Source organism: Gorilla gorilla, chromosome 6 (genome assembly GCF_029281585.2).
Source record: "Gorilla gorilla gorilla isolate KB3781 chromosome 6, NHGRI_mGorGor1-v2.1_pri, whole genome shotgun sequence".
In the NCBI taxonomy this organism is placed as follows: domain Eukaryota; kingdom Metazoa; phylum Chordata; class Mammalia; order Primates; family Hominidae; genus Gorilla; species Gorilla gorilla.
The window spans coordinates 41,095,455-41,121,349 of NC_073230.2; the positions used below are offsets into that span (position 1 = coordinate 41,095,455).

The window sequence follows — 25,895 nt, forward strand, 5'->3', positions numbered from 1 at the left end:
CTGATGATAAGTGATTTGAGCATTTTTTTCATGCACTTATTGACCACTTATATGTCTTCTTTGGAAAAATGTCTATTCAGGTCCTTTGCCTATGTTTTAATTGAGTTGTTTCTCAAGCTTACTGTGTAGAATTATAATAAAGGATCTGGCACATAGTACAGGCTTAGTAAATGGTAGTTCTGATGACACTGATGATCATGACAAGGAGAAATGAAATATCATCTGAATATGGAAATATTAAAGGACTAAGGTTGTTCATCTCTAGGGAGAGAGGGTCCTTAGAAACAGTCATGAAACAAACAGGTTTTCATGCAGAGCTGGTGCCTGCTTTTTCTGTATTCTGATACACTGAGTGTGGAGACCATGGATTCTGTCCAAATGTAGCGAATAAGAAAATGTGCCTAGATGTTAGACAGGCTGGGTTCAATCTGGATCAACTCCATCCTAGCTCTATGACTGGTCAAATTGGCCAGTCTCTTTGATTCTCAGTTTATTCATTGTAAAATGGGGATAATAATCCTATAAGACTCAAGTTTTTGTAAGGACTGTGCTTGACACAGTGCCAGGCATGTACTTTAAGTGCTGTTATTTGAATTACATTTCAATACATGGCCAGCACTCCCAGATTGGATTAGTTGCTGTGGAATGGCCTACAGAAAGATCTTACAGAGTCTGTCTTGAAGACAGCATTTCATGAGCAGTACAGGTTGTCAGTGTGGAATGATTCAGAGGCATTCCTGTTACATCAGAGTTCCTACAGACTCAGACACAGAGAAGGAACACCCATGGACAGCCTAGTGTCCTATGGAGACACAGTGCCTTTTGCATGAGCCTCAACTGCAGAGCTTCTCAGCAGGACAGTTGCTAAGAAAATTGGTCATCTACTTTCTAATTTTGCCTGCTGCCATATTGCCAGTCCAGGTAATTTCCATGTTCAGTATTAAAAGGTGGGTACTTCCAAATTGGTCTTCACTTTGAAAGCATGTTGTTTCTTCATGTTTTACCAACCTGTGTGATCAGAGTTTTTTATGCAGGAAGATTTAGGGTGGGTTATTTCAAAACAACCCCTATGAATACCCATGTATCATATAAACAGTGTGATTCTGTGCTTTCTGCCTTCCCATTTGTGTCTGATACAGGAATAGAAATAAGACCTTCATGATGATAGCTTAATATTTTCCCTCTTTGCACCTTGGCTTATTATCCATCTGAAATTTTATATATATATAATTTGTGTGTGTGTGTGTGTGTGTGTGTGGAGCAGGGGGTGTGGGTACTGTGATTTTCTCTAGTGCTGACCAGTTAAGGACCAAGCTTTCTGTTGGGGAGGTGAGTGAGCAGAAAAAAAATGAACTTGGAATCATGTAACATCCTGTTTTTCTGAAAATAGCTTTGGAATAAGAAACAAGAAAATGAGAATGCAGAAAATATGATCTGTTACCTCAGATTGTTTCTAAAACAAATGCTTTCGCAAAGTAGAGGTAAATCTTTTTTCTACTCTGTAATTGCTCTGACCTGTGTAAACCCAGTGGGCACTTTCAGCTGGGCTGGAATGTCAGAGAATTCCCAGTTTGTCTAGGTTACAAGATATTGTCTTCATTTCTGTTGTTTTTCTGCATAAAGACCATTCATTCATTATTCACGAACTGGTTCAGTCATTCATTCAACAATACTATTCAGCATCTAATATGCAGAGATGAATGAATTGTTAACCCTGTTTGAAGAAATTCACGCTTACTGGGACAACAGACATGTATGTCCATGATTTACAGTGAGGGGTCATTACAGTGAGCACAGCTTTAGGAACATTGAGCAGGGATCTCCAACTGGTTTGGGACTCTCATGGAAACCTACCAAGAGAGGAGAGTTGAGCTGACCCTTGAGGAATGATAAAGAATTTTCCATTAGGCCGGGTGCGGTGGCTTATGCCTGTAATCCTAGCGCTTTGGGAGGCCAAGGCGAGCGGATCACCTGAGGTCAAGAGTTTAAGACCAGCCCAGCTAACATGGCGAAACCCCATCACTACTAAAAATACAAAAATTAACTGGTGTGGTGGCACACGCCTGTAATCCCAGCTACTTGGGAGGCTGAGGCAGGAGAATCACTTGAACTCAGGAGGCAGAGATTGTAGCGAGCTAAGATTGCACCACTGCACTCCAGCCTGGGCGACAGAGCAAGACTCTGTCAAAAAGAAAAAAAAAGAATTATCTGCTAGATCTTGGTGTAGTAAATGAGAAAAGAAAAGGATTTGAGGGAGAGGAAAGAGCGTGGGCAAAGAGACAGGTAAGAAAGTGTGGTGGGTTAGTGGAACAGGAAAAGGAAGGCAAAGTATTTTCAGAAGGCAGTGGGGTGCCATTGAATATCATTAATTAAATGCTGTTTAGTGCTACAAAAGAAAGGAATGAAAGAAATACTCTCTTATAACTCCTTGGTAGATCCATGTTTCCACCAATTTCAAGACATGTTTTCTTATGTGTTTAATCCCGTCTTGAGAAGGGTCTATTGTTCTCCGTTCTCCAGGAAATGCTCCATAGTCAAAACATCACTTGACATTCCATCCTCTGGCAACAAGCAGGAGGGCTGAAGCTATACTTTGTCTTGTAGTTATGATCCATGACAATTACATTACCAAGAATAACAGCCTTTAGAGCAAGATCAACAAATTTATCACTAGCGTTTAAATCAACACCCAGTCACTTAAGTAAATATCCGCTTTGCTAAATTACTTTCTCTGTCAGTGTCAGGGAGGAAAGGAGTGCCTGAGAGCTTTTGTTTGAGGTTAGAAGTGAAGACTCGAGGGATGGGCAAAATGAAAGATAAATTTCTCAAATAGTTAAAATAGCAATGCCATGAAGTAAGTGGAGTATTTCTGAGCATCTATGTGAAAGTGTTTGGCTCCAAGCTGTGAATGAGTGTCCCAGTCACCTGGAGGCAGAAATCAGGAGAGTAAGTTAAAAAGCACAGCGAAACCTATTCTGGTACACATCTGTTTGGAGCAGTTGGGTGTATTGTAAATGTCTCGCAGGTGGCTTTTTAAGCTCCCCATAATCTCTAATGCGTCTGCTTTATTTTCTTACCATGTGGGTAGGTAATGCTTCTCTCAGGCTTGGCAGAGGGTATTGTTGAAAAGGTATAACCAATGAGGCTGAAAGGTCTTGTATGTGGCAGTTTTCTCTCTGTCTGCTGAAATGGTCTGCCCTTTAATAAAAGTAATAGCCAACATTATGTGATGGGGTACCAGGCATCAACCCTATGAGACAGGCATTGTCATCCCCATTTTGGGATGAAAAAATGTAGTTCAAATGAGTTTAACTTGCCAAGCTCACGTAGCTCCTGAGTAGTAGGGCTGGATTTGAACCCAGGCAGTCCGACATGCAAACCATGTTTCTACCCCAAACACTGTCTCCCTGTGGTATCTGGACTTGTAGCATAGGATTTCTGTCCCAACCTCTTAAATTTCTAGATTAGGTTTCTTAGAGCACACTCTCAGAGCACATTGAAACAAGGGTTACCCAATGAGAAAGAGAGAGGTAGAGAGAAAAATAGAAAACCTGTAAGACGTTTGCCTAAAATATTGTGGCTGTAATAGAAAGCTTCCGGAATCTTCCACTGTAAACAAGCTGGTTTTGAGCAAGTCACTTAACCTCTCTGGTTCTGCATCTATAAGTGGAATGTGATCAGATGTTCCCTATGGTTTTGTCCAGTCTTCTCATCTATAAATCTAATTTATTCAACAAACAGAGAAAGAGAGGTGGTGGTGGTAAGGAACATAGGGCTAGACATCACAAATACTACCTAATTTAGTTTTAGGGTTTATATTACAGAACTATATTAGTTAGGGCTCTTCAGGCTGCAATTATGAAAATCTAACCTGACCTAAGCAAGCTTATATTCAAGTTAGGGGCTTTTATTGATTTCATGTTAGCAGCACATCATGAGTTCTAAGAACTTGGGAGGCAGCTGAGCTTCAGAAAAGGATCCTACAACTGGGACACTGAGATCCTCCAAATCTCTGTCCTCTTGGTGTCTCCTCTCTACCTCTCCTGGGCAATTGTAGTCAAATGGTCTGTTCTTTCCTGAGGAACAGTCTTGCCCGTTTACCTATCCAGGTGGCAGAAAATGACTCTCTTGTAGATCTGATAGAAAATGTGTAGAGACTGATTTCCCTAGCTTGGGTCTCATTGGACCAGAGTGTGGGGGCATATAGTAGGGACAAGGTGGCTCTCATGCACTTTTGAGGGTAGAGAGGAGCCATCACCTGGTATTAAGCCAGGTTGAATCATTCCAGAGGCTGAGAACCATGGCTCCCACTTATCCGAGGTGGTGGCTGAGATGAAGAGATGTTGAAGGACTTAGACATACTCAGACAGCAGTAACTGAATGGATTAAGAATGAAACACAGATCTCGGCTTTTCATTCTGTCTACTTGAATATATTGAATTAGATCTCATTAGGGGATCTAACGACTCATTTGAATAGATTCTATAACCACTTTGAGAGGTAATTCTGTGTACAAGGAGAAGGAATCTAAGTGAATGACTCCCCCTACCCTCCCAAAGAGATATATCTTTTCCTATGAACATTTAATTGGTCAAAAACAAATTAAATTGAAATTGTTTCCCTACACAGTAAGCTTCCATTCAAACTCTAACATTATAAAACTGTCAGTAAAGCTTTTTATCAGTTTTATAAGTGAGCAATCCATAGATCCCATGTTTCTTATAAATCTTAAATCTCACACCTCAGTCCTCAGGCTGGGGCTACAAGGTATCATTGCAGCTTCCTTGAAGCACCTTATGTCTCTACCAGTAGGATGTGATCTTGCTTGAGGGTCCCAGGCACTTGGAACTGTGGAATAATTTTCTTTGTGTGAAGCTGAGCTCAAACATGCTCTGTCACGCTTGATGGAGTTGTTTATGGGCTACTTCCTTTCAACCCCAACCAGCAGGCCCATGGCTGCATTTCACAAGCTATTAAAAACACGAGCACTCTCCTTTTTTGTGTGTGGTGTGTGTGGCATCTGACCATTTATTTTGAATACTACATATTTGGAAAAGCAATCAACAGAGAAAATGATGGCTTTTGGGGGATTCTGACTGTGCCCTGAGTAAACTAGACCTATAATCTGAAACATATTCACATTATGCAGGAATGAGGACCATGGTCTCTTGCCATGGGTTTTTTTTTTTTTCAATACTTGAAAGCTTCATTTCTCTGTTTTTGGGGAATTATGTTTTGATTTCTGTTTTCCATAGACAGTAGCAGACAATCACCTCCCTTAATCATTCATGACCTTCCCTCACTGTTTTTATTTTGGCTCCAAAGATTTTCACTTCCTCCAAAAATACCCTCCAGAGCATACAGCATTTTTCTCAGTAGCACTTAAACCAATACAGTCTTTTGTTAAACTACATTCTTACACTTTATGAAACACTTTCAGGAGCAGTTTATCATTTGATCCTCTCCTAAACCCTGTGAAATAGTTATTGTTCTCCTCTCCATCTTACAGATGAGGAAACTGAACTTCAGAGAGTTCCTGAAGGTCACACAAGGTGGGATTAGTGCCCAGGGCTTCTGTCTGCAGAGCCTGTTGTCTTTAATTTTTCTTTTCTTCCCTCCCTCCCTCCTTCCCTCCTTTCCTTCCTTCCTTCCTTCCTTCCTTCCTTCCTTCCTTCCTTCCTTCCTTCCTTCCTTCCTTCCTTCTTTCCTCCCTTCTTCCCTTCTTCCCTTCCTCTCTTTCTTTCATAATAATTTAGTACCAATAATATGGCAAATATGTCCCTGCCTCTAGAGGCTTAGTGGTTCATGGAAATCCAGTGGGATGTGTGAGGCCTTCTGGGAGGGTTAGTGCATTGGGCTTGGTTGAGGAGGCCATAGCTAACTGTGATTGTGCCTGAGAGTATCACACTTGATGTGCTGCAGAATATTCATGCTACCTTGATTACTCACTCATGTATTCCACTAAGCCTGTTTTTTTCCCAGGTGAAAACCAAGCCGATGGCTACAGAACCTAGTGGGAGAGACTCTTTTGCCCTTCTATTTGACTCAACTGGCAATGTCTTAACCACAATATCGTGCTGATGTTAAAAGACATACTATGCTTCCATTTTTCTTTGCCTTTCCTTTGAGCTTAGTTTCAGTGACTACTGATTTTATTTCTCACTAGAAGGACAACTCGGTTGGCCTCCTCTATGTTCTAGCCAGGGGTCGACAAACATTCTTTAAAGGGAGGGCTTCAGGTGCAGGGCGAAGTGAGTGAGGCACTTGCTTTGGGTGCAACCTACAAGGAGGGGGTCAAAAATTCAGTAAACAAGATAAAGAATATCTTACTGCAATATTTTAAATAACACAAAATTCCAAGATGAAGAAAGTATCAAGATTTTAAATATGGACCAGACACTTGCAGTGCCCTGCAGAGCTATGCAGGAATGTGAGGCAAAAGGAGCAACCAGGGATACTGCCCCCTAGCTAGAGTGTTGGAATCCTAGTTAGGATTTTGTCTTTATTTGGCTTCATCATTCTCTGAAGGCCTCAAAACTGTCCTCATGCTCTTCCCCAGCAGAATTCCCTGGGAAATCTCTTTTCTTATGCAGGAGCTTGCCTTGCTGCTTCTGGCTACTTCCAAATTTGGAAAACCAAACTTTTGATTTCCAAAGAGACTTCAGAGTCTAGAAAATGTCTCTGAGGATTTCCTACAGCAAGTGGCCATTTCAAAGAGCTGGGCAGACAGGAATATCTGTGGCTTCCTGGGCCTTACACGCCTGCTTGCTATCTCATTATACCCCTGGCTGTGGCAAAAGGGAGCAGGTGTTTGGGGATCTCTTTCTCTATGAATTATTGTTTGATCCCAGAGCCAGAATTAAAAAGTATGCTTCATTCTCAGTACTATGCTTGATCTATTTTGGATTAATGATAAATATGTTTGGTTTATTGATAACATCTTTTTTATAGATTTTGAAATGCATTGTAGATATTAACTGGCAAAATAAGGTGAGGAAGGAGATGAGGCTTCCCTGTTTGATGTCACGTGACGGATTCATATGTTGGCTTGGGTCCCCTTTCTATTAGTTGTTAATTAGATAAAAGGAGAGAGAGAGTTGTTGGGCACCGGATGCCATGGAACAGTTGTCCAGGGTGTCCATAATGTCATTTTCACAAAACTGTAGTAAGCTGGGGGTTCCAGGCCAGGTGAACCAAGGGCTACGTGATATACAAAAGTGAGGAGAAGGCTGTTTTCCTGTAGATTCACTTTATATGAATCAATAGCTTTCTGGGAATAGCTCTTTCCAGCCGTGCCCTCTGTGTGCCCTGGCAGTGGGTCCCCGTGAACCCACTATGAAAGGTTAACAGAGCCAAGAACATGGTCTCTTTCATGTATCTGTTGCCCCTGAACTAACCTGGATGCCTCACTTTCAAGATGGAAATCCATTCCAGACAGGGCGAACTCAAGGGGCAAGGACAGACCCTGCAGTCCTTTCTGTCTTTGGTCTCTGGGGCTGGGCTTCTCCAGCACCTCTTGGCAGATAAAGAGTGACCACTTTGTTCATACCGTGATAATCTTAACATTTTGCCTACTTGGGCAACCTATGGTCTTACAGCTGCTTAGAGAGTTTCAGCTGGCATTCCATATAGAGTGACCACATTTTCTGAATCCAAACGTGTTTGAACCATAGTTGATGAGCCATAATCATACATTGGAAGAGAGTACATTAAATCAGGAGTCTCTAGGAAATTTAGTATTAATCTATGTATCTTTGATAAGTGTATGGATTTGAAAATTATTAATTTTTATTACTATGTTAGTACTATGTCAGTTTTATAAATAACAGTGATATATGGTTTTCTGGAAGACCAAGAATGGTAAGGAAAAACAGGTGCTGTATACACACATATGCATAATCACGTTATTACAGAATTTATGTTGGGGGGGAAAATGAGAGTTGTTCTGTAGGGGGAAAAATGAGAGTTATTATTTGGTCCTGGAAAATTATATTCAGTAACTTCTTGTTACTGAAGTTAACTGTTTTTGAGTTATGTTTTCAGAGCTAAATCTGATTGAGTTTACAAAGGGGACCAGCACATAAATGTGCACTTTTAATACTTCCAGGGGACTCTTTATTCTCTAAAATGTAACAGTGCAGACTGAGCTGAGTGAATAAGATACTCCCCAAGGTCAAGAGGGCTTGAAAGACCAATCCAGGGAATGCCCTTGAGTTTTAGATGAGAGTCCCCCAAAGACTAACACACCTGTGAGAGAAGCAGCGTCACCAGCAGAGGGAAGGGCTCCCTTGCAGGCCCTGGCCAGCTAAAAACAACAGCATAATAGCTGCTCTCACAAATTGAAAAAAAGAACAAGACAAAAGGTATCTATTCCCTCAAGCTCACAGTAGCAGTTTGTGCCATTCTTTGTCATACCTCTGTGATTTGAAAAATAAAACCAGTGCTATCTTGTGAGAAGCCACGCCATTCCTGTCCCCTGGTTTTTCTGTCTGCCCTTTTTTCTTTCTCTATTTGTTAGAATAAATGTCCCTTTCAAGTTTTTCTCTGTATGTGTGTGCGACCTTCTTAAGTATGACTCCCGCAAACTGCCCACAGATTAAACAAAAGATGACTTTTTCTTTGAGCCTATTTTTGGGCACAGATATACAAGCTGATTTGTATCCCATGCCTGCCTGATTCGAAATGCACAGCAGACAAGGAAAGAGAAGCCGAACGGCAGATCCTAAACTCGAGCCAGCAGCCCCTCAGCCCCGGTGCACTAACTTCTTACGACTGAGGGTTAGGACTGGTGAGGTGAGCTGCCAGAATTGGGCAAATCAAAGCTACGAGCAAATCTACACACAAGGCATCGTCTTCTGTGCACTAGACAGGAGAGGTGATTTGTTGGAGGTGACCGTGTTTGTTTAACGTTTTGAAAGCTCATGGGAGGGTGATGCAGGAACCAGTCAATATCCTTGAGATGGATTTCAAGTTGGGGGAAGCAGCGCTGGTTCCTAGGTTTCCTCCCACTTAGTGGGGTCAGCTCAGAAAAAGACTGATGCATTTGGAGAGATCGCAGCCTTTACAGAGAAATAAGTGACCTTTAGTCTTCATTCACTGCTTTTAACACGAGCTTCCCTTCCAGTTAATAGTTTTTCAGAAACCTTAATAATGTGTTTGAGAGTCTTTTCCTCCTTTGGGAGGCAGTGCTTCATGCTGGGTAGAAGCTTTTAACAGACAGAATAAATATCAAAATTTATTTGGACATTTACTATCTATGTGACCTTGAGTGAACTACTTAGTTTCTCTGAGCCTACATTTTCCCACTCCATCTATAAAATGGGCAGGGTAATGTCCTTTTCACAGGATTGTGGTAAGGATTAAATGAGATAATATATATAATATGAATGATATTGTTTCATTCTCTCATACTTCTCCCTTACCTGCCCCCAGTTTAAATGTTTCTAAGTGATGATGTTTAAAAAAGATAATCTGATTAATCAAATAATAATGAATTTCCAAGTGAGGTTTGCTTACTAGCATTATAAACAAACTTACATACTTAATTTTTTAAGAGAGGAGAAAAAAGAAAGAATGAAAGAAACTAAGCCACAAATCCAGCTTACTTTGTTTTAAAATATTCCTGTTTTAATTTAAATATTTATATCTGGCTTCGTCTGTTTTAGTTAAGAGCTTCATCTCTCTGGCAAGCACATGCTGTCATACTGACTATATACTGTGTTTTGTATTCACATCCTTTAGATAGCTAAAACGTTAGAGAAATGAACTGCTGTGGATTAAAATACCTTGCCTGTTTTAAAAATCTTCTTTCTGATTTGATAAATCAAGAAGGGGGGCCGAAAAACACAGCAACAGCCTGGAAATTTTTGGCAGAGAAACCCCTATTCCAGTTTGAAACCACATACAAAGAAGACACATGTCCGAGATACTCCCTGTTTGTGCCTGGTCTTTGCTGCAAAGAAAGGTGTTGTTCGGAATCCAGTGTACTTTTTGGGGGTCATATTTGCCAGAAGAGTCAACTCTTGATGGTTCAGGATCAGGAATATGTGAAATATTTGTGAAATTCATCTAGAATCTCAGTCTTATTTTAACTACTGATTTTGATTTCCCTTAATATCAATTTTTAAAACTGCTAAGGGAAAATGAAATACTAGACATGAGATTTTTTTTCTCTTTATTTTCACCCAACAAACAATTTGGAATCAGGTATAAAGGGTATCAATCAGGAAAAAACAGAAGGCCAGGAGACAGAGGCCAGCAAGGGAGAGCCATCCCAGGGAGCCTGGGAGTCAGCGGGCCTGGATGCACCTCCCAGTTCTGCCTCTTACTAGCCAGCTGTGTGTTAACCCCTCATCTGGTTTGCTCAAGGTAACATGACCATCACAAAAGCAACAGAAACAGATTATTTACTTTCAGATTAACTTGTGAAAATGACAAGTTGAATATTGTCATTTCAGTATTCAAGTTGAATATTGTCATTTCAGTATTCAAGTTGAATATTGTCATTTCAATATTCAAGTTGAATATACAAGTTGAAAGATTAACTTGTGAAAATGACAGTTGGTTGAATATTGGTATTTTCTGCCTCTAATTGTTGCGTTTGTTATTTGCAACTTTTAATGCACCATAAAAGCATTTTTGTTTTGTTTTAAAAGCATTTGTTTTAACACACCTTACAAGCATTTTTGTTTTGTTTTAAAAGCGTTTGTTTACAAATTTATGTTTTGTGACTTCTGGGATGATTTAACAACTTTTAATGTACCTTAATACTTTCTCTGTTAGCTTTTGAGATTTAAACACTATTTCTAATGCAATTTTAGCCATTTATGAAAATTTATGATATTAGTAAAAGGTAAAAGATAATAGAAATAGAAGATAAAATAAAGCCAAAAGAACTATAAAGAGAAATCAATAGTGGTAAAGCTGTGAGTAATGCCTATTTTTGCCTCTTTAGTCATTATTTCCACAAAATTCATTGCACAATGTCTTATTTCATTTTTACTTTTTGCGTGCAATTTTTGTTGGCTATTCCTTAGTTGGTCACTAAAAGGTTATTTTTTTAAATGGAATGTAGAATAAAAAGTTGATAAATATTTGCCTAGACAGTTTATCATTATTTGCTCATCCCAGTAGACATTGTTGTACCTTTTACTCACATTCACTAATATGCATTTATGTAGTGCAGGTCCTTTGTTTCACAGTTACTAATAAGGCAGAAGTGGTGTGACTGTTGCAAAATATGTTTACACTTTTTAAAAAGCAAGGCACTTAGAAAGGGATAAACTATCTAAACAAAAATTAATTAAAATTAAAAATTATAATTAAAAATCAGAAAAGTCATACCAGGATACACAGACATCATCAATATGTGAATTACTGATCAGAAACAAGAAATTCTGGACCATTTTACTTTCAGTTAGTTCATGTAGAGCTGGAGATAAAAATGTAAAGCAAAAATTATTGCCAGACAGAGTGGACAGAACTGGCTAAAGGTAAATCAAACATGTAAAAAAAAAAATCAAAGATCTGTAAAGTGAACCAAAATCCAGAAATATCCATAATATTTTGGGTTGCTCTCCAAATTAAAAAACCTGCAAAAATGCATAAAAATTTACAAAGAGTACCAAAACAGCTTAATATGCACCAAGATGACTAATATAAACAAAAATTCTATGTATCTGGAAATATTCATTTTTACCTAATTAATCATTTGGCTAATTTTTTATTTCAACCGATTTATTTTAAATTAATGTATATATAGTCATAATTTTCTACTTTGTAAGATGGTGAATAAGGATAAAAATAGATATTTGTAAAGTGGCTCAAAATATACCCTTAATAAAGCATAGCTCTCCATATTTTTTTAGAAGCTAAAGAAACTGGATGGCATGCCAAAAAAGTATAACAAAAAAGTGTAACAACTGAAATAAACTTCAGGATGTTGAGAGTTTCTACAAATCATCTTTCATTCTGCATGTCTGATGTTTGCATACTTAATGAAACTGTGTCTTTGGCAGAAAGGGAAATACACATATAGTTGATTCAATTCTAAGACTCATTGATTTACTTGTCAATGTATGCAAAGAATATTTAGTAAGCCTTGTTAAAGGAAGTGTAACCAAAGGCTCAAGAGCTTCAAGGCTGTCTCCATATTCTCTCCCTAGTCATCCTGTTGTTGGCTTGTGGTGACCAGCACTACTACTGTGTCCTACAGAACCTGGCATTATGGACAACAGTATCAGAATTTGGGATTAAATTTATATTTAGTGAGATACACATCAGCTATGCCAAGTAATATATCATGACTCTTTTTCCTGTTATTTAAGAAGTTTTTTTCTTTCTACAGTTAATAATTATTTCATTTCCCACTCCAAAAACGACTGTCACTCTCTGGACCTGTTGCCCAGATGTTACCTGTTGCATCGTTTGTTTTCCCGATCCCATTTCTCCTCTCTTGGCTTTACTCCCTCATTTTGGTGAATTGTATCCTCCGGTAACATTTGGGGAAAAAAAGTCTATGGGTAAAACACTTTGTTGAGACTTGTATATCTTAAATTATCTGTGTTTCTTTCTTGCACTTGATTTATCGTTTGCCTAGATATAGGATTCTTAAAATTTTTTTTCACCCAGCATTTTCAGGCCTAAAATTGCTTCTAATACTGGTATTAAAAAGCCTGATGTCATTCTGTTTCCTAGTCCTTTGTATGTGTCTGTTTTCCTTTCTGGAAGCTTTTAAGATCTCTTTATTGCTAGTATCCTGGCAAATTCATGAAAATATGCCTTGATGGGTATTTTTTTGTTTATTGCACTGGGCACTCAGTAAGCCCTTCCAATCTGGAGTCTGGGAAATTTTTCTTATATTATTTCTTTGTAATTTTCTTTCTATCATCTTCTCTATTCTCTCTTTCTGAGATTTCCCTTTCTGGAAATTGGACTTCCTGAATAAAGTCTCTATCTCATCTTTTCTATTATGTATCTTTTTTATTTTTTTATTCTACTCTTGGGGAGACTTTTTTACCTGACAGTTAAATTTTTTGCTGACTAAAAATATTTAGCTGTTTTTAATATTCAAGAAGTCTTTATTCCCTGTTTATTCCCCTTACGTAGCAACCTGTTCTTGTTTCAATATTTCTTTGAAATTTCCTTCCTAGAGAATCTCTGAATTCCCTTATATTTATTTGTTTTGTGTCTCTCTTGTTCCTCTTGGAAGCTTTTCTCAAATGTCTAGTGATTCTTGGCTGCCTTTAATACGTAAAAAGTAGCCTACCAAAAAGTTGATTGTAATTGTGTATAGGTGCTGCTTCCCTGTAATAGCATCTAGTTGCTAACTGATCTTTCTTATGTGACTCAAATGTATCTATAGATCTTCTCAATGGTATGGTACCTCTGAAGAGAATCTTTCAATTTCCTGCCTAAGGCTTTTAAGCTTGGCAGCTGGTGTTGAGAGGTGGGTTGGAAAGGGAGCTTGGAGTAAACACTGTTCAATATTTAGTCTGATGTCCACCTCAGTGTCTGTGTCTTTGTTTCAGGAGTCTCTTGAGTTCCATTTCTCCAGAGACCATACCACCTACCTCCAGTGGGGGAAAGGTTGTCAGCAGGTAAAGACGGAACCTCGAGTTATAACTGACTCTAACACAGACTTCAAATAATCCCTGTTTTCAGCCTCTCTCCTTACCTGTGCCATCTTGGTGTTTCCAGTGTCTGAATATTTCCAGAGTTTAACATGGTGACTTAGCTTGCTTCTCATTGATAGTGCCATTGAGGCATTATTTTGACCCTCCTGCACCCTGTTGGTCCGTCTTGTTTCTGCATTTGTGTATTACAGCATAAGGTTATAGGTGTTTCCTAATGCTATTGAATTTAGCTTCAATAGCAAGTTTGTGTTTCTGTTTCTCATCCTACTTACAGTTTGGGGTAGTTTTGGAGAAAATAAGGAGACAGAAACGTCTTTACTGTCTTGAAACATGAAGATGTTGTTATTAACTTTTACATCAGAATACCTTAGGAATGGAACGTTGTACTCTGTGGCTAAATAAAATAACACCTGGATATTAAAGAAACCCAGAAAGCCTTCTTTTTCTTTTTACAATAATTGGGTTTGATTTTCTTGGAAGTCTGAACTCCTGCTTACTATTGACTGTATGTTTAGTTGCCTCAGACTGTCAACATCAAACGTTAGCTAAAGGTGCCAAGCATTTCTGGGAGGAGAATTGATAAGGGAAATAGAGCCTCCTCTTTGAAGAGGCTTTGACTGTGTGGGTCTCTCTCTTTGAGATCAGTGCCTCATGCTACTTGTGATAATTTATAAGAGTTAACTCTCTTCATCGTTCCTTCCAATCTCTTAATCTGGTGCAAAAGAAAAATGATTGCCTGTATAATTATTTCAGAATGTGAATTCTGACTCTGCCTTATGAACTATGTGAACTTGGGCAAGTTAAACAATTCTGCCTCAGTTTCCTCTCCCTTCAGTCAGGAAAAATAATACCAGAGGTACTGATGATATTAAATGAATCAATAAATTAATCCATTTATTTATTATACAAATGTATTAGTCCATTCTCACACTGCTAATAAAGACATCCTTGAGACTGGGCAATTTATAAACAAAAGAGGTTTAATTGACTCACAATTCAGCATGGCTGGGGAGGCCTCAGGAAACTTACATTCATGGAAGAAAGGAAAGCAAACACATCCTTCTTCACATGGCAGAAGGAAGAAGTGCTGAGCAAAGGGGGAAGCCCCTTAGAAAACCATCACTCAGTATCACAAGAACAGCATGGATGAGGTGAACCATCCCCATGGTTCAATTATCTCCACTTAGTCCCGCCCTTGACTTGTGGGGATTATTACAATTCAAGGTGAGATTTGGGTGGAGACACAGAGACAAACTGTATCAACAAACATTTCTTGAACTCCCTTCAAGTGCCAGGCATAATACTTGATGCAAAGATGAATAGGCCAAAAATTCCTGATGACAGTTCAACAGAGGAGGGAGGCCCAGGAGCAGATTATTAGGGTCTAGAGTGGTGAGTGCTGGGATAGAGAGATGCATTATGGGAGTACAGGTGATGAGTACCTAACCCCACCCTGGAGGGTGGTGGCATGTCAGGGAATGCTCTCCAGAGGGTGATGCTTGGGACTTGAATGCCAGATCTTAAAAGAAGGTCAGGCATTACCTCAGTGAAGAGGAAGGAAAAGAATATTCCACATTATGGGGACAGTATAAGCAAAGATTACAGAGGCCAGATTCAACATTGTTTATATTGGAAGGTAAACATGATTTTGTGTTAATGACTTGCCTAACAAGGTCTCTGACACTGCAGAAATATTAGTCACATCCTCCCTTCAGCCTCTAAATGTGGTCTTAAAAATTCAAGGGAGCCGGGTGCAGTGGCTCACGCCTGTAATCCCAGCACTTTTGGAGACCGAGGTGGGCAGATCACTTGAGGTCAGGAGTTTGAGACTAGCCTGGCCAACATGGTGAAATCCCATCTCTACTAAAAATATAAAAACTAGCTGGGCGCCTGTAATCCCAGTTACTCAGAAGGCTGAGACAGGAGAATTGCCTGAACCCAGGAGGCAGAATTTACAGTGAGCTGAGATCATGACATTGCACTCCAGCTTGGGCAACAGAGCGAGACTCCGTCTCAAAAAAAAAAAAAAAAATTCAAGGAGTCAAGATGTAGAGATATCCATCATATGAGTCAGGTATAGCCCCTGTGGGATTGTGTGTGTGTGTGTCTGTGTGTGTGTACAGAGATATGTGTACATGTGTGTAGATGGGCTTGTGTTCTGTCATCTTTGGTTGATTTTATATTGGGTTTCATTAGAAAGCCAGTTTTTTTCCTCCTAGCAGTTTCAGTTTGACCTCTGTCATTAATATATTAGATTAGGGTATAATCTAATATGCAGGTGTATATTATACACACAAAATATATGCTAATGTGGTCTATTAGGTTACACTCTGCTCTACTTCTCTATGAACTCTCTGTATAATTCTCTATAAACCGCTGTCATGATCTATGAAAATCCTTGGGCTCAGACTGGTACCACATAGGGGACTTTTTCTTAGCAGTGAGCTGGGTTTGCCTATTCCTGAATTCCCTGAAAAGGTATTCCTGCCAAGGGCTGCGATGGAATTGAGACATAACCCCCTTATTTGAGACACACAGGGAATTCTAGCTCAATATGAAAACTCTGCTGCTGAGGTTAACGTGGATTTTTAAAATTATATTGTTCATGAATGGGGATGGATTAATCACCTATAAGTTCTCAGTACTCTCTCTTAGAGTCAGAGGTGAGCTGACATGAACACACACACATTGCTCCATTAGTGTTTTTGGCTGTGCTTGTATTTTCCATGAACAGCATAGTGTGGCTTGGTCACTGCTGAGTTCAGCTAATTTCAGAATAATGGTAAGCATTTTTTCCTATTAGGTGTAGAGATAAAATGATGATGAAAATCATAAAGATTAGTAGGGCCTACATCATGGTTGTCCCTTGGGAAGGTGGATTCTGGTGCCAAGGCTGCCTTTAGATCCTGAAGCATGGTTTATTGAATATTCTCAATTACTTTCATCCTTTTATGGGTAAAGGTAAATTCCACTTTGGAAACCTCCCAATCATGTCTCGTGAATGAAGCATGAAATATAATTTTAATTTACCCATGAGGTGCCACTAAGAAGTCATGAGAAGCGTTTTCTTGGATGCCTTGCAAAAATGATTCTGGAAGGTAGTTTAGAAAGAAGTTTCAGAAAATATCTTTTTAGCATTAATTGAATCACTCTAGTTTATTCACTTGCTTGCTTAGTCATCAGATATTTATTGAGGGCTTATTATTATTACTCTAATGCAATATTAGGTGCTTGGAATAAAGAAGGTGAATAAGACACAGTTAGCTCTGCTTTTTTTTTTTTTTTTTTTTTTGAGATGGAGTCTCGCTCTGTCACCCAGGCTGGAGTGCAGTGGCATGATCTCAGCTCACTGCAACCTCCGCCTCCCAGGTTCTAGCAATTCTCCTGCCTCAGCCTCCCAAATAACTGGGACTACAGGCGTACGCCACCACACCCGGCTACTTTTTTTTTGTATTTTAGTAGAGACGGGGTTTCACCATGTTGCCCAGGCTGGTCTCGAATTCCTGAGCTTAGGCAATCCACTCACCTCGGCCTCCCAAAATGCTAGGATTACAGGCCTGAGCCACCGCGCCCGGCCACTATTTCACTCTGTTCTTTGATGAGTGCTCAATCCACTTTGGGTGGGGGAAATGGAGGAGACAGAAGAAATACATGAAATACATCACATAAGATATGATAAGTGCTATGGGTTAGATATATTATTATATCACATATATTACATACTATTCAATAGTGACCAGTTCCTGGATTGTTAGGGTAGACTGAACAAAAAAATTAAGGATTTCCTTCCAAGCTGACTGCCCTAAAGAATTAGACTCTGTTAGGAATATCTAAGTTCTGTTTTTTTTTTTTAAATACAGCATCATGACTTTATAGGTGTATTTACAGTGACATAATCTGTACTGGATATTACATTTTAAGTGGTATACTGATGGAAAGAAAGATTTCTGGATGAATTAGAAAAGAAAGTCATTTGTTCCATTTCTTTTAGAAAGAGTAAACTCTATGGTTATTTTCCTAGGACAAAAATGAACATAAAAATTATTTTCAGATTGTTCAAATGAGAGTTGCAACTGCTATTATGATATTTACCTGTACCCATAAATACTTTAAATCCACTGTCGAACGCAGGTTATCAAAAGACTAATAGTTTTGGTCCTTGAAGCCTTTTTTTCTTGTAGCAAACAATTCACCAGTTGAGACTAACAGGAAAAAAGAGCAATAGAAATGACTGAAAAGTACATTTTATTGCATATTTTTTAGGGAAATTCTATTTTATTACTTTGGGGTAAAATAGAGAAGCAACCCATTTGCCAAGTATAAATTTGTTAAAAACAAATTTAAACAAGTTAAAAACAAGTATCAATTATTTACTTTGGTTGTTCTTGTTTTCATTAATTTCTTTCTATACAACTTTCTTGCATGGAGATAAAGGTTATCCCAACCCAAAATAAATGTGACTGAATTCATAATTTATTCATCATTCATAACATTTTGGAGGTGAAATATTGCCTCCTAGCCAACACCAGAATTGGTTGCAGCTAGTGTTAGGCTCTGAGGGGTTTAAAAAAAGACACACGAAGCCTAGATCCTTCTGTAAAGAGTGGGAATTCTAGCTGGAGAGTCAAGAATTCATGGGAGTCCAAGCAATTTAGTGATACTGCCAGATTCGTGTTAAAAGCTTGCAGTATTCCTGCGGCTCTCTCATGAATAAACTCTTGGAATATTGAAACCGTGAGAAATATTTCAAGGTTGACTTAAGTTAGTATGATGTATGCATTTATTAACTAAAAAGTACAGCCCTAACCTTTGCCAGGCACTGAGTTAAGTTCTTGCCCTCATGGAGCTCACGTGCTAGGAGATAGAAGAAATGATTGTGTAAGGTGTGGTTTATGCTCCTTGTTGATGAGGCAACATGCATTAAAATTCAGTTTCGGGAGCCGGGCGCTGTGGCTCATGCCTGGAATCTTAGCCCTTTTGGAGGCCGAGGTGGGCGGATCGCTTGAGCCCAGGAGTTGGAGACCAAGCCTGGGGAACGTAGAGAAATCTTGTCTCTACAAAAATCTATCTATCTATCTATTTATCTATCTATTTATCTGTCTGTCTGTCTATCTATCTATCTATCTGTCTGTCTGTCTGTCTGTCTGTCTGTCTGTCTGTCTGTCTATCTATCTATCTATCTATCTATCTATCTATCTATCTATCTATCTATCTTCAGTTTTAGAAAAGCATGAATTTTAGAGCAGAGGCTGCAGGAGAAGTAAGCATAATAACGCTGAAGCTCTAAAACTAGACCCAATTTTTCGTGATGATTGGTTTCAATCTGGAAATCTCCCAGGATGACAGGACAGCTAAATTTCCATGTCACAAAAGCGTGTGACCGCTGCTCTGAAGCGCTCCAGACAGGTTATCAAGTTTCAGGGCTACGCTCTGGCCTGAGGAGTGTTTCTAATGACATGTTTTCACATATGTTTTCCTGACAGCTGTATATTTTGCCCATTGTTTATACACATGCTGTATAGGAAAAAAAATACGCTTGACAGGAAAATTAACTGACAGACTCGGAGCCTGAAATCTAGTGAGAGATGTGGGTCAGAGGGGTTAAGCAAGTTCGTCTTCAACATTAAGGAAAAAGTTTCCTCAGATGTGTTCTTCAGCGCATAGGCTTAGTCTGTGCACAAGCCCACCACAGACGCAAGCCTCGCATTCTTTGCAAGCCCTGAAGGATAGCTGCTCTAAGAAGGTGACATCACATTGCATGTTTTTGCTCAGGAGAAGACATATTTGTGAATGGGTTGGCCTGCAGCAGTTTTCTGCCAGTTTAGTCCAATGATTGACAAGTACAAACAGCTCCTCTAGTGGCAGCGCAACTGGGCATCCTGGCTGCTGTGTGTGGCGCAGGCGGCCCAGGCCTGAGCGAGGTGTTCAGGAGGCGGGAGATCACTCAGGCTGATTCTGCAGGGTGTTCTCCTTTTGTTCCTGTTAGAACTCTCTCTTACCGTCTGTCAGAAAGACAAGCTTTCTATTGAGAAAGATTACGCCAGGTCCCACTCGGTAAGCACTGAGGCAGTAACCTAACACTCTTGCGAGGTGCTTTGGGCTTAGCTGGCCGATTCCTCATTGAATGATGTTTGGTAAATCTCAAGAGGCGGAAAGAAGTGCAGAATACTCCCAGAGTCAGCCTGTAACTGAGCTCTGCTCGGAGCAAATCTAGACGAAAATCCCGAGTTGTGAAACTGTCTTTCTCTTGCCAAACTCTCCTCAGACGTCAAAGGTAGCAAAGTAGAAACAGGAGAATGGGCCTGGAAGCCCAGGGCATCTGGAAGGCTTGCTAGCAGGTACTGAGGCAATGCCAGGCCATGCTTAAAAGGATTTTGTTGCAATCCCCCCTGTAGTTTTATTTTTTGTTTGAAAGGCAAATCCAACATTTTGATCCCTTCTTAGTCACATAAGTCACCAGCTCTGCCTTGTGTGGGATCTTCTTTCATGGTGACAGATTAATGCATAGGAAAAAGAAGTGATCATGAGGTGGCTTTCTATTGGAGTTTGTCTGTTTTCTGCATGTTTGGCCTCTGACATAATTACCTTTCCTAATGTAATAAACATATGGAATTACTTTTTCTAAGCATGACTGAGGGGTCAGAGTTTATGTTTCTTTTAATAAGATTATGAAACTTCTTAAAGTTGAGAGAGAATCTCCCTCATGTGATAAAAAGTTTTTGTAGGCGTCTTTTTTTTTTAATGCAAAGTCTTGAACACAGTATTTTGATTCTCATTACAATACCTGTATATAATTTTAACTTTTCTTCATTTGACAGTTTGCATCCATAGGAGACATTACAGCATGTGCTAGTCCCAGCTCCCCATTTTAAAGATGGGGAACTTTGGCCGGGCACGGTGGCTCACGCCTGTAATCCCAGCACTTTGGGAGGCCGAGGCGGGCCGATCACAAGGTCAGGAGATGGAGACCATCCTATCTAACACGGTGAAACCCCGTCTCTACTAAAAATACAAAAAATTAGCTGGGCCTGGCGGCGTGCACCTGTAGTCCCAGCTACGCGGGAGGCTGAGGCAGGAGGATGGCGTGAACCCGGGAGGCGGAGCTTGCAGTGAGCCGAGATCACGCCACTGCCCTCCAACCTGGGTGACAGAGTGAGACTCCGTCTAAAAAAAAAAAAAAAAAAATGGGAACTTTATTTGCAAATATTCTGGCTGTTGTTTTCAGATTTTTCTTTTACCCCAAACATCTAGATATAATTATATATTTTAAAATATATGTAAACATACAAGATAAAAGCAACCTTTCAAATTAATTTTAGTAGAATGGCATATAAATTCCAAATATGTGCATAGAAATCACAGCTTGTAATAACAGCTGATTTGAAGGTGGATTTTTTTGGTGGTATAATAGAATTCTTTGCCTTATAAAATAACTCTCCATAGAGTTAAGTAGCATTCCCACCCAGTATGTTTAACAGAGGATTATGAATATAAAAAATTCCTAAGCACTTTGACGTACACTTAACTTCTTAAGAACATGCCTACTGGGTGAAGTAAGGCATCTCTATATTTGTCTTTCATTAAGTGGATATTTTTAAATGTATTTTCTACGTGCAGAATCCTGGACTAAATGCTAAGCATGCTATCACGACATACCCTTGTCTTCGAGTCTTGTAGGGGAGACTGACATGTAAGCTGGATGACATGTTCAGCAGGATAAGGGCTATGGTAAATTATGCCCAGGGTTGTGGAAGCACTGTGTTCTCTAACTTTCTCCTGAAGTACAAGAAGAGAGTTGGAAAAGTCTTCAGCAGAGGTGTGAGAGAACAAACTTCTGTTTTACATGGAGTGTTGTAGACTACATCATGTCCCCCCTCAAAAATATGGTCACATCCTAATCCCCAGAACCCATGAATATGTGACTTAACATGGTAAAAGGGGTTTTGTGGATGTGATTAAGCCAAGGATCCTGAGATAAGGCGATGTTGTGGAAGCACAAAGATGGGGGCATTCTAAATCAGGATAGAGGGGAAAGGTGGGCTTCTTGCGAGTGGTGATACTTGAAGGATGAGAAGGAGTTAACCAGCTGAGAAAGGAGAAAGCACATTCTAGTGAGAGAAAACAGCATACAGGAAGCCTCCTTATGATATGACACATCATGGCACTGTCTGGGACCTTCATGTATGATCAAGAAGGTGAGCTTGGGAGAGTGATAGAAGACAATAATAATCTCTCTTGGCTGTATTCCTGTTCACTGGATACCCTTTCTCTATCTCCTTGGTTGGTTCCTATTTTTCTCCCTAAGTTCTTAACTTCAGAGTTTACAAGAGTACAATCCTTGGTCCTCTCCTCTTTCTGCAGTCACGCCTTAGTGATTTCATTCAGCCTCGAGACCTTCTACCACGTCAGGACACAGGGATCCTCCCTTCTGGAGGACACAGCAACAAGGTGTCATCTTGGAAGCAGAGAGCAGCCTGCACCAGACAACCAGACGTCCTGGCACTGTGATCTTAAACTTCCCAGCCAACAGACTGTGAGGAAATAAATTTCTGTTCTTTATAAATTACCCAGTCTCGAGGGTTTTGTTACAGCAGCATAAAACATACTAAGACAAATTTGACTAAGACAGAGCCATGCCAACAGCTCTCAAATCTAGATATTCTAGCCTAAATACCCTTCCAAACTCAAAACATGCATGCCAAACTATCTTTTCAACATTTCTATTTGTGTACCTAATAGACTCTTCAAATTCAAAAAGTCCAAGGGACATGGATGGAGCTGGAAGCCATTATCCTCAGCAAACTAGCACAGAAACAGAAAAAAAAAAAACAAACACTGCATATTCTCAATTATAAGTGGGAGCTGAACAATGAGAACACATGGACACAGGGAGGGGAACAACGCACACTGGGGCCTGTTGGGAGGTGGAACGGGAGAAAGAGAGCATTAGACAAAATAGCTAATGCATACTGGGCTTAATACCTAGGTGATGGGTTGATAGGTGCAGGAAACCACCATGGCACACATTTACCTATGTAACAAACCTGCACATCCTGCACATGTACCTCAGAACTTAAAATAAAAATTCAAATTAAAATAATTCATACTGTTCAAAGCTAAACTTACCCCTGTATGGTCTGCTTACCCCTGTATGGTCTGCTCTCCCAACAGCCTTTCCGCCCCAGTCGATGGCCACTCCATTCTGCCAGTTGCTCAAATCAGAATATGATGAGTTACTTTTTTTTATTGAGGTGAAATTCACAGAACATTAAATTCACCATTTTAATTAAAGTGTACAACCCAGTGGCTTTTAGTACATTCATAATGTTGTGCAAGCATCACCACTATCTAACTCCAGAACTTTTTCATCACTCCAAAAACTAATCCCTTTACCCATTAGCAATCATTTTGTGTTCTGTTCATCCCCCTGGCCATGGTAAGCACTAATCTATTTTCCATAGCCATAGATTTGCCTATTTTGAACATTTCATATAAATGGAATTATATAATGTGTGGCCTTTTGTGTCTGGCTTCTTTCACTTAGTATCATGTTTTCAGTGTTCATCTATATTGTAGAGCAAGAATATTTTTCACTTCTCTCTCTTAACATCTCACATCCAATCCAACAAGAAATTCTTTTAGATTTATCTTCAAAATGTATCTGGAATCTGAGCCCTTCTCAGTTCCTCTGCTGTGACCACCCTGGTGTGAGGTATTACCATATCTTTTTAAAATTTTTAACTTTTTTTTAGATTCAGGGGGTACATACGCAAGTTTGTCACATGGTGTATTGGTTTGTTTTCATGCTGCTGATAGAGACATACCTGAGACTGGGTAATTTATGAAGAAAAAGAGGTTTGACTCACAGTTTCACATGGTTAGGGGGGCCTCACAATCATGGCTGAAGGTAAAAGGCACGTTTTACATGGCAGCAGACAACAGAGAATGAGAACCAAGCAAAAGGGAAAACCCCTTATAAAATCATGGGATCTTGTGAGACTTATTCACTACCACGAGAACAGTATGGGGGAAACCACCCCCATGATTCAATTATCTCCCACTGGGTCCCTCCCACAACATGTGGGAATTATGGGAGCTACAATTCAAGATGAGATTTGGGTGGGGACACAACCAAATCATATCACATGGGTACATTACCTGATGCTGAGGTTTGGAGTACGATTGATCTTTCTGCATTATAACCACAGCTTCCTACCTGTCTCCCTGACTTCAGCCTCACCTCCCTGCAGTGGATTCCCAACACAGCAGTCAATCCAAGTCAGCTCATGCCGCTCATCTGCTCCAAACCCCACCGGGGCTCCCCATTTCATTCAGAGTAAAAGCCAGAGTCTCTACTGTGTCCTAAAAAGCCCTGGGAACCCTCATCACTTTCCAAAAAGTTGATTTAAGTAGCATCTTCCGCTCAGACTGACCTCTTCTTGTCCTTGCTCACTGAACCACACAGGTTTTCCTGCTGCTCCTGCAATGCACCATCGTCCTCTCCTAAGGATTTTGCTTTTCCTTCTGCCCAGAATGCTACCCATTCACCCCCTTCAGTCTCTGGCTCGTGGGTCACCTACTCAGTGGGATACACTGACCTCCTTCTTCCACATTTGAAATTGCACCAGTATCCTCCCACTCCAGCATCCCAGTCTTCCTTACCTTGCTCCTGTAAACTTTTCTAAAATGTGTACCACTCTCTAACTTGGACTATTATTTATTTCTTTGTTTCTTCGGTGTATATCTCCCATCAGCATGTGAGCTCTATAAGAGTGGAAACCTTTGTCTCTTTTTTATTGATGTATCCCAAGTGGATAGAACAATGCTTGGCACATAGTAGCTGCCCAACAATAGATGATGACTTGACTAAATCAATAATGGTAATATGATATAGTATTTGTATAACTAACTACCATTTATTACCTTTTTTATGTACCAGGGTCTGAGTTTATGGCTATACTTACATGATTTATCTCATTTAATCCTCACCAATAACTCTGTGGGACAGATGGTCACTTCTCTCACTTCTAGATGAGAAAACAAAAGTTAGGTCAAGTAACTTGTCCAAGATTTCATTGCTCATAAAAACTCAGAGCTGCTGGACTTTGAATCTGTGGTCTTAACAGCAACTTTGAACTACTAGAGAAGTAGGAAGAGTGGGTTATTGAAGGGCACTGTGTTATCTAACTTTCTTCTGAAGTACAGTAAGAAGAGAGTTGGAAAAATCTTCAGCAGAGGTGTGATAGAAAATACTTATGTTTTACATAGAGTGTGGTAGACTACATCATGTCCCCCCTCAAAAATGATCACACTGTCAACTCCAGAACCCGTGAATATGTGACTTAATGTGGTGAGAGAGGTTTTGCAGATGTGATTAAGCCAAGGATCCTGAGATACGGCGATTACCCTGGTTTATCCAAGTGGCTCAGTATAATCCTAAGAGGGAGGCAGGAGGGTCCGAGTGGGAAAGAGAAGACTTAAGAACAAAAGCAGAGGTTGCAGTAGCATGCTTTGGGTGAAGGAGCCATGAGCCCAGGAATGTGAGTAGCCTCTAGAAGCTGAAAAAGGTCAAGAAACTTGCTTTCCCTTAGAACCTCCAGAAAAAGTGCAGCCCTGCTAACACCTTGATTTTTGCCCCTGAAGCTGATTTTGGGTTTCTGACTTCCAGAACTGGAAGATAATAAATTAAGTTGTTTTAAGCCACTACATTTGTGGTAATTTGTTATAGCAGCCATAGGAAACTAATACATGGGTGACTCCCATTTATTAATTGAGAATTAATTGAGAATTGATAAAGATGAGGTTTATCCCCAAACCAAGGATTAGATGACTTATGATGTGCAACTGCAGTTATTTATCTTCATTTAGTCACGCTTTGTGCATCTATATCAAGTCTCTCCTACGTGCTAAGGATACAAAGATGAATTAGACATGTTCCCTGTGCTGTCAAGGGGCCGGAATAGTTTCAGATGTTTGTGCCCCGATCAGTACCCATTAATGAATTAGCTGTAGGAACTGGGTTATTTTAAAATGTGTTGAACTAGAAGATGCTAAGTTTGCACCGGCCCATTTTCTGAAGGCAGTTTTTCCCCCCATGTGATTCCTAACTCCCCTTCCCTGATGGGCCCGGGTTCACAGCGGAATGTGCAGAGCCTGGTTCTTCAAACCGCCTCTCACCTCTAGATTTTCTGACTGCCTCTCTGATCACCACTCGGATCACCACTTGGCCACTTTAGGCCAAGAAGAGCTGATAACACCACT

General features: G+C 39.9%; 1 protein-coding gene across 2 annotated transcripts in view; it reads left to right on the plus strand.

The window, feature by feature from the left end:
• The window catches only part of BBS9 (Bardet-Biedl syndrome 9), a 580,067-nt gene that overhangs the window by 537,389 nt on the left and 16,783 nt on the right, over nucleotides 1-25,895 (plus strand). Inside the window, exon 23 of one of the 2 annotated variants that reach the window (XM_019031662.4) lies at nucleotides 21,996-22,069. The exons of the other annotated variant lie outside the window; for it this stretch is intronic. Coding sequence (XP_018887207.1) covers nucleotides 21,996-22,006 — 11 coding nt within the window. The 3' untranslated portion in view covers nucleotides 22,007-22,069. Of the gene's footprint in view, nucleotides 1-21,995; nucleotides 22,070-25,895 lie in introns of those variants that run through there. 2 annotated transcript variants of the gene reach the window in all.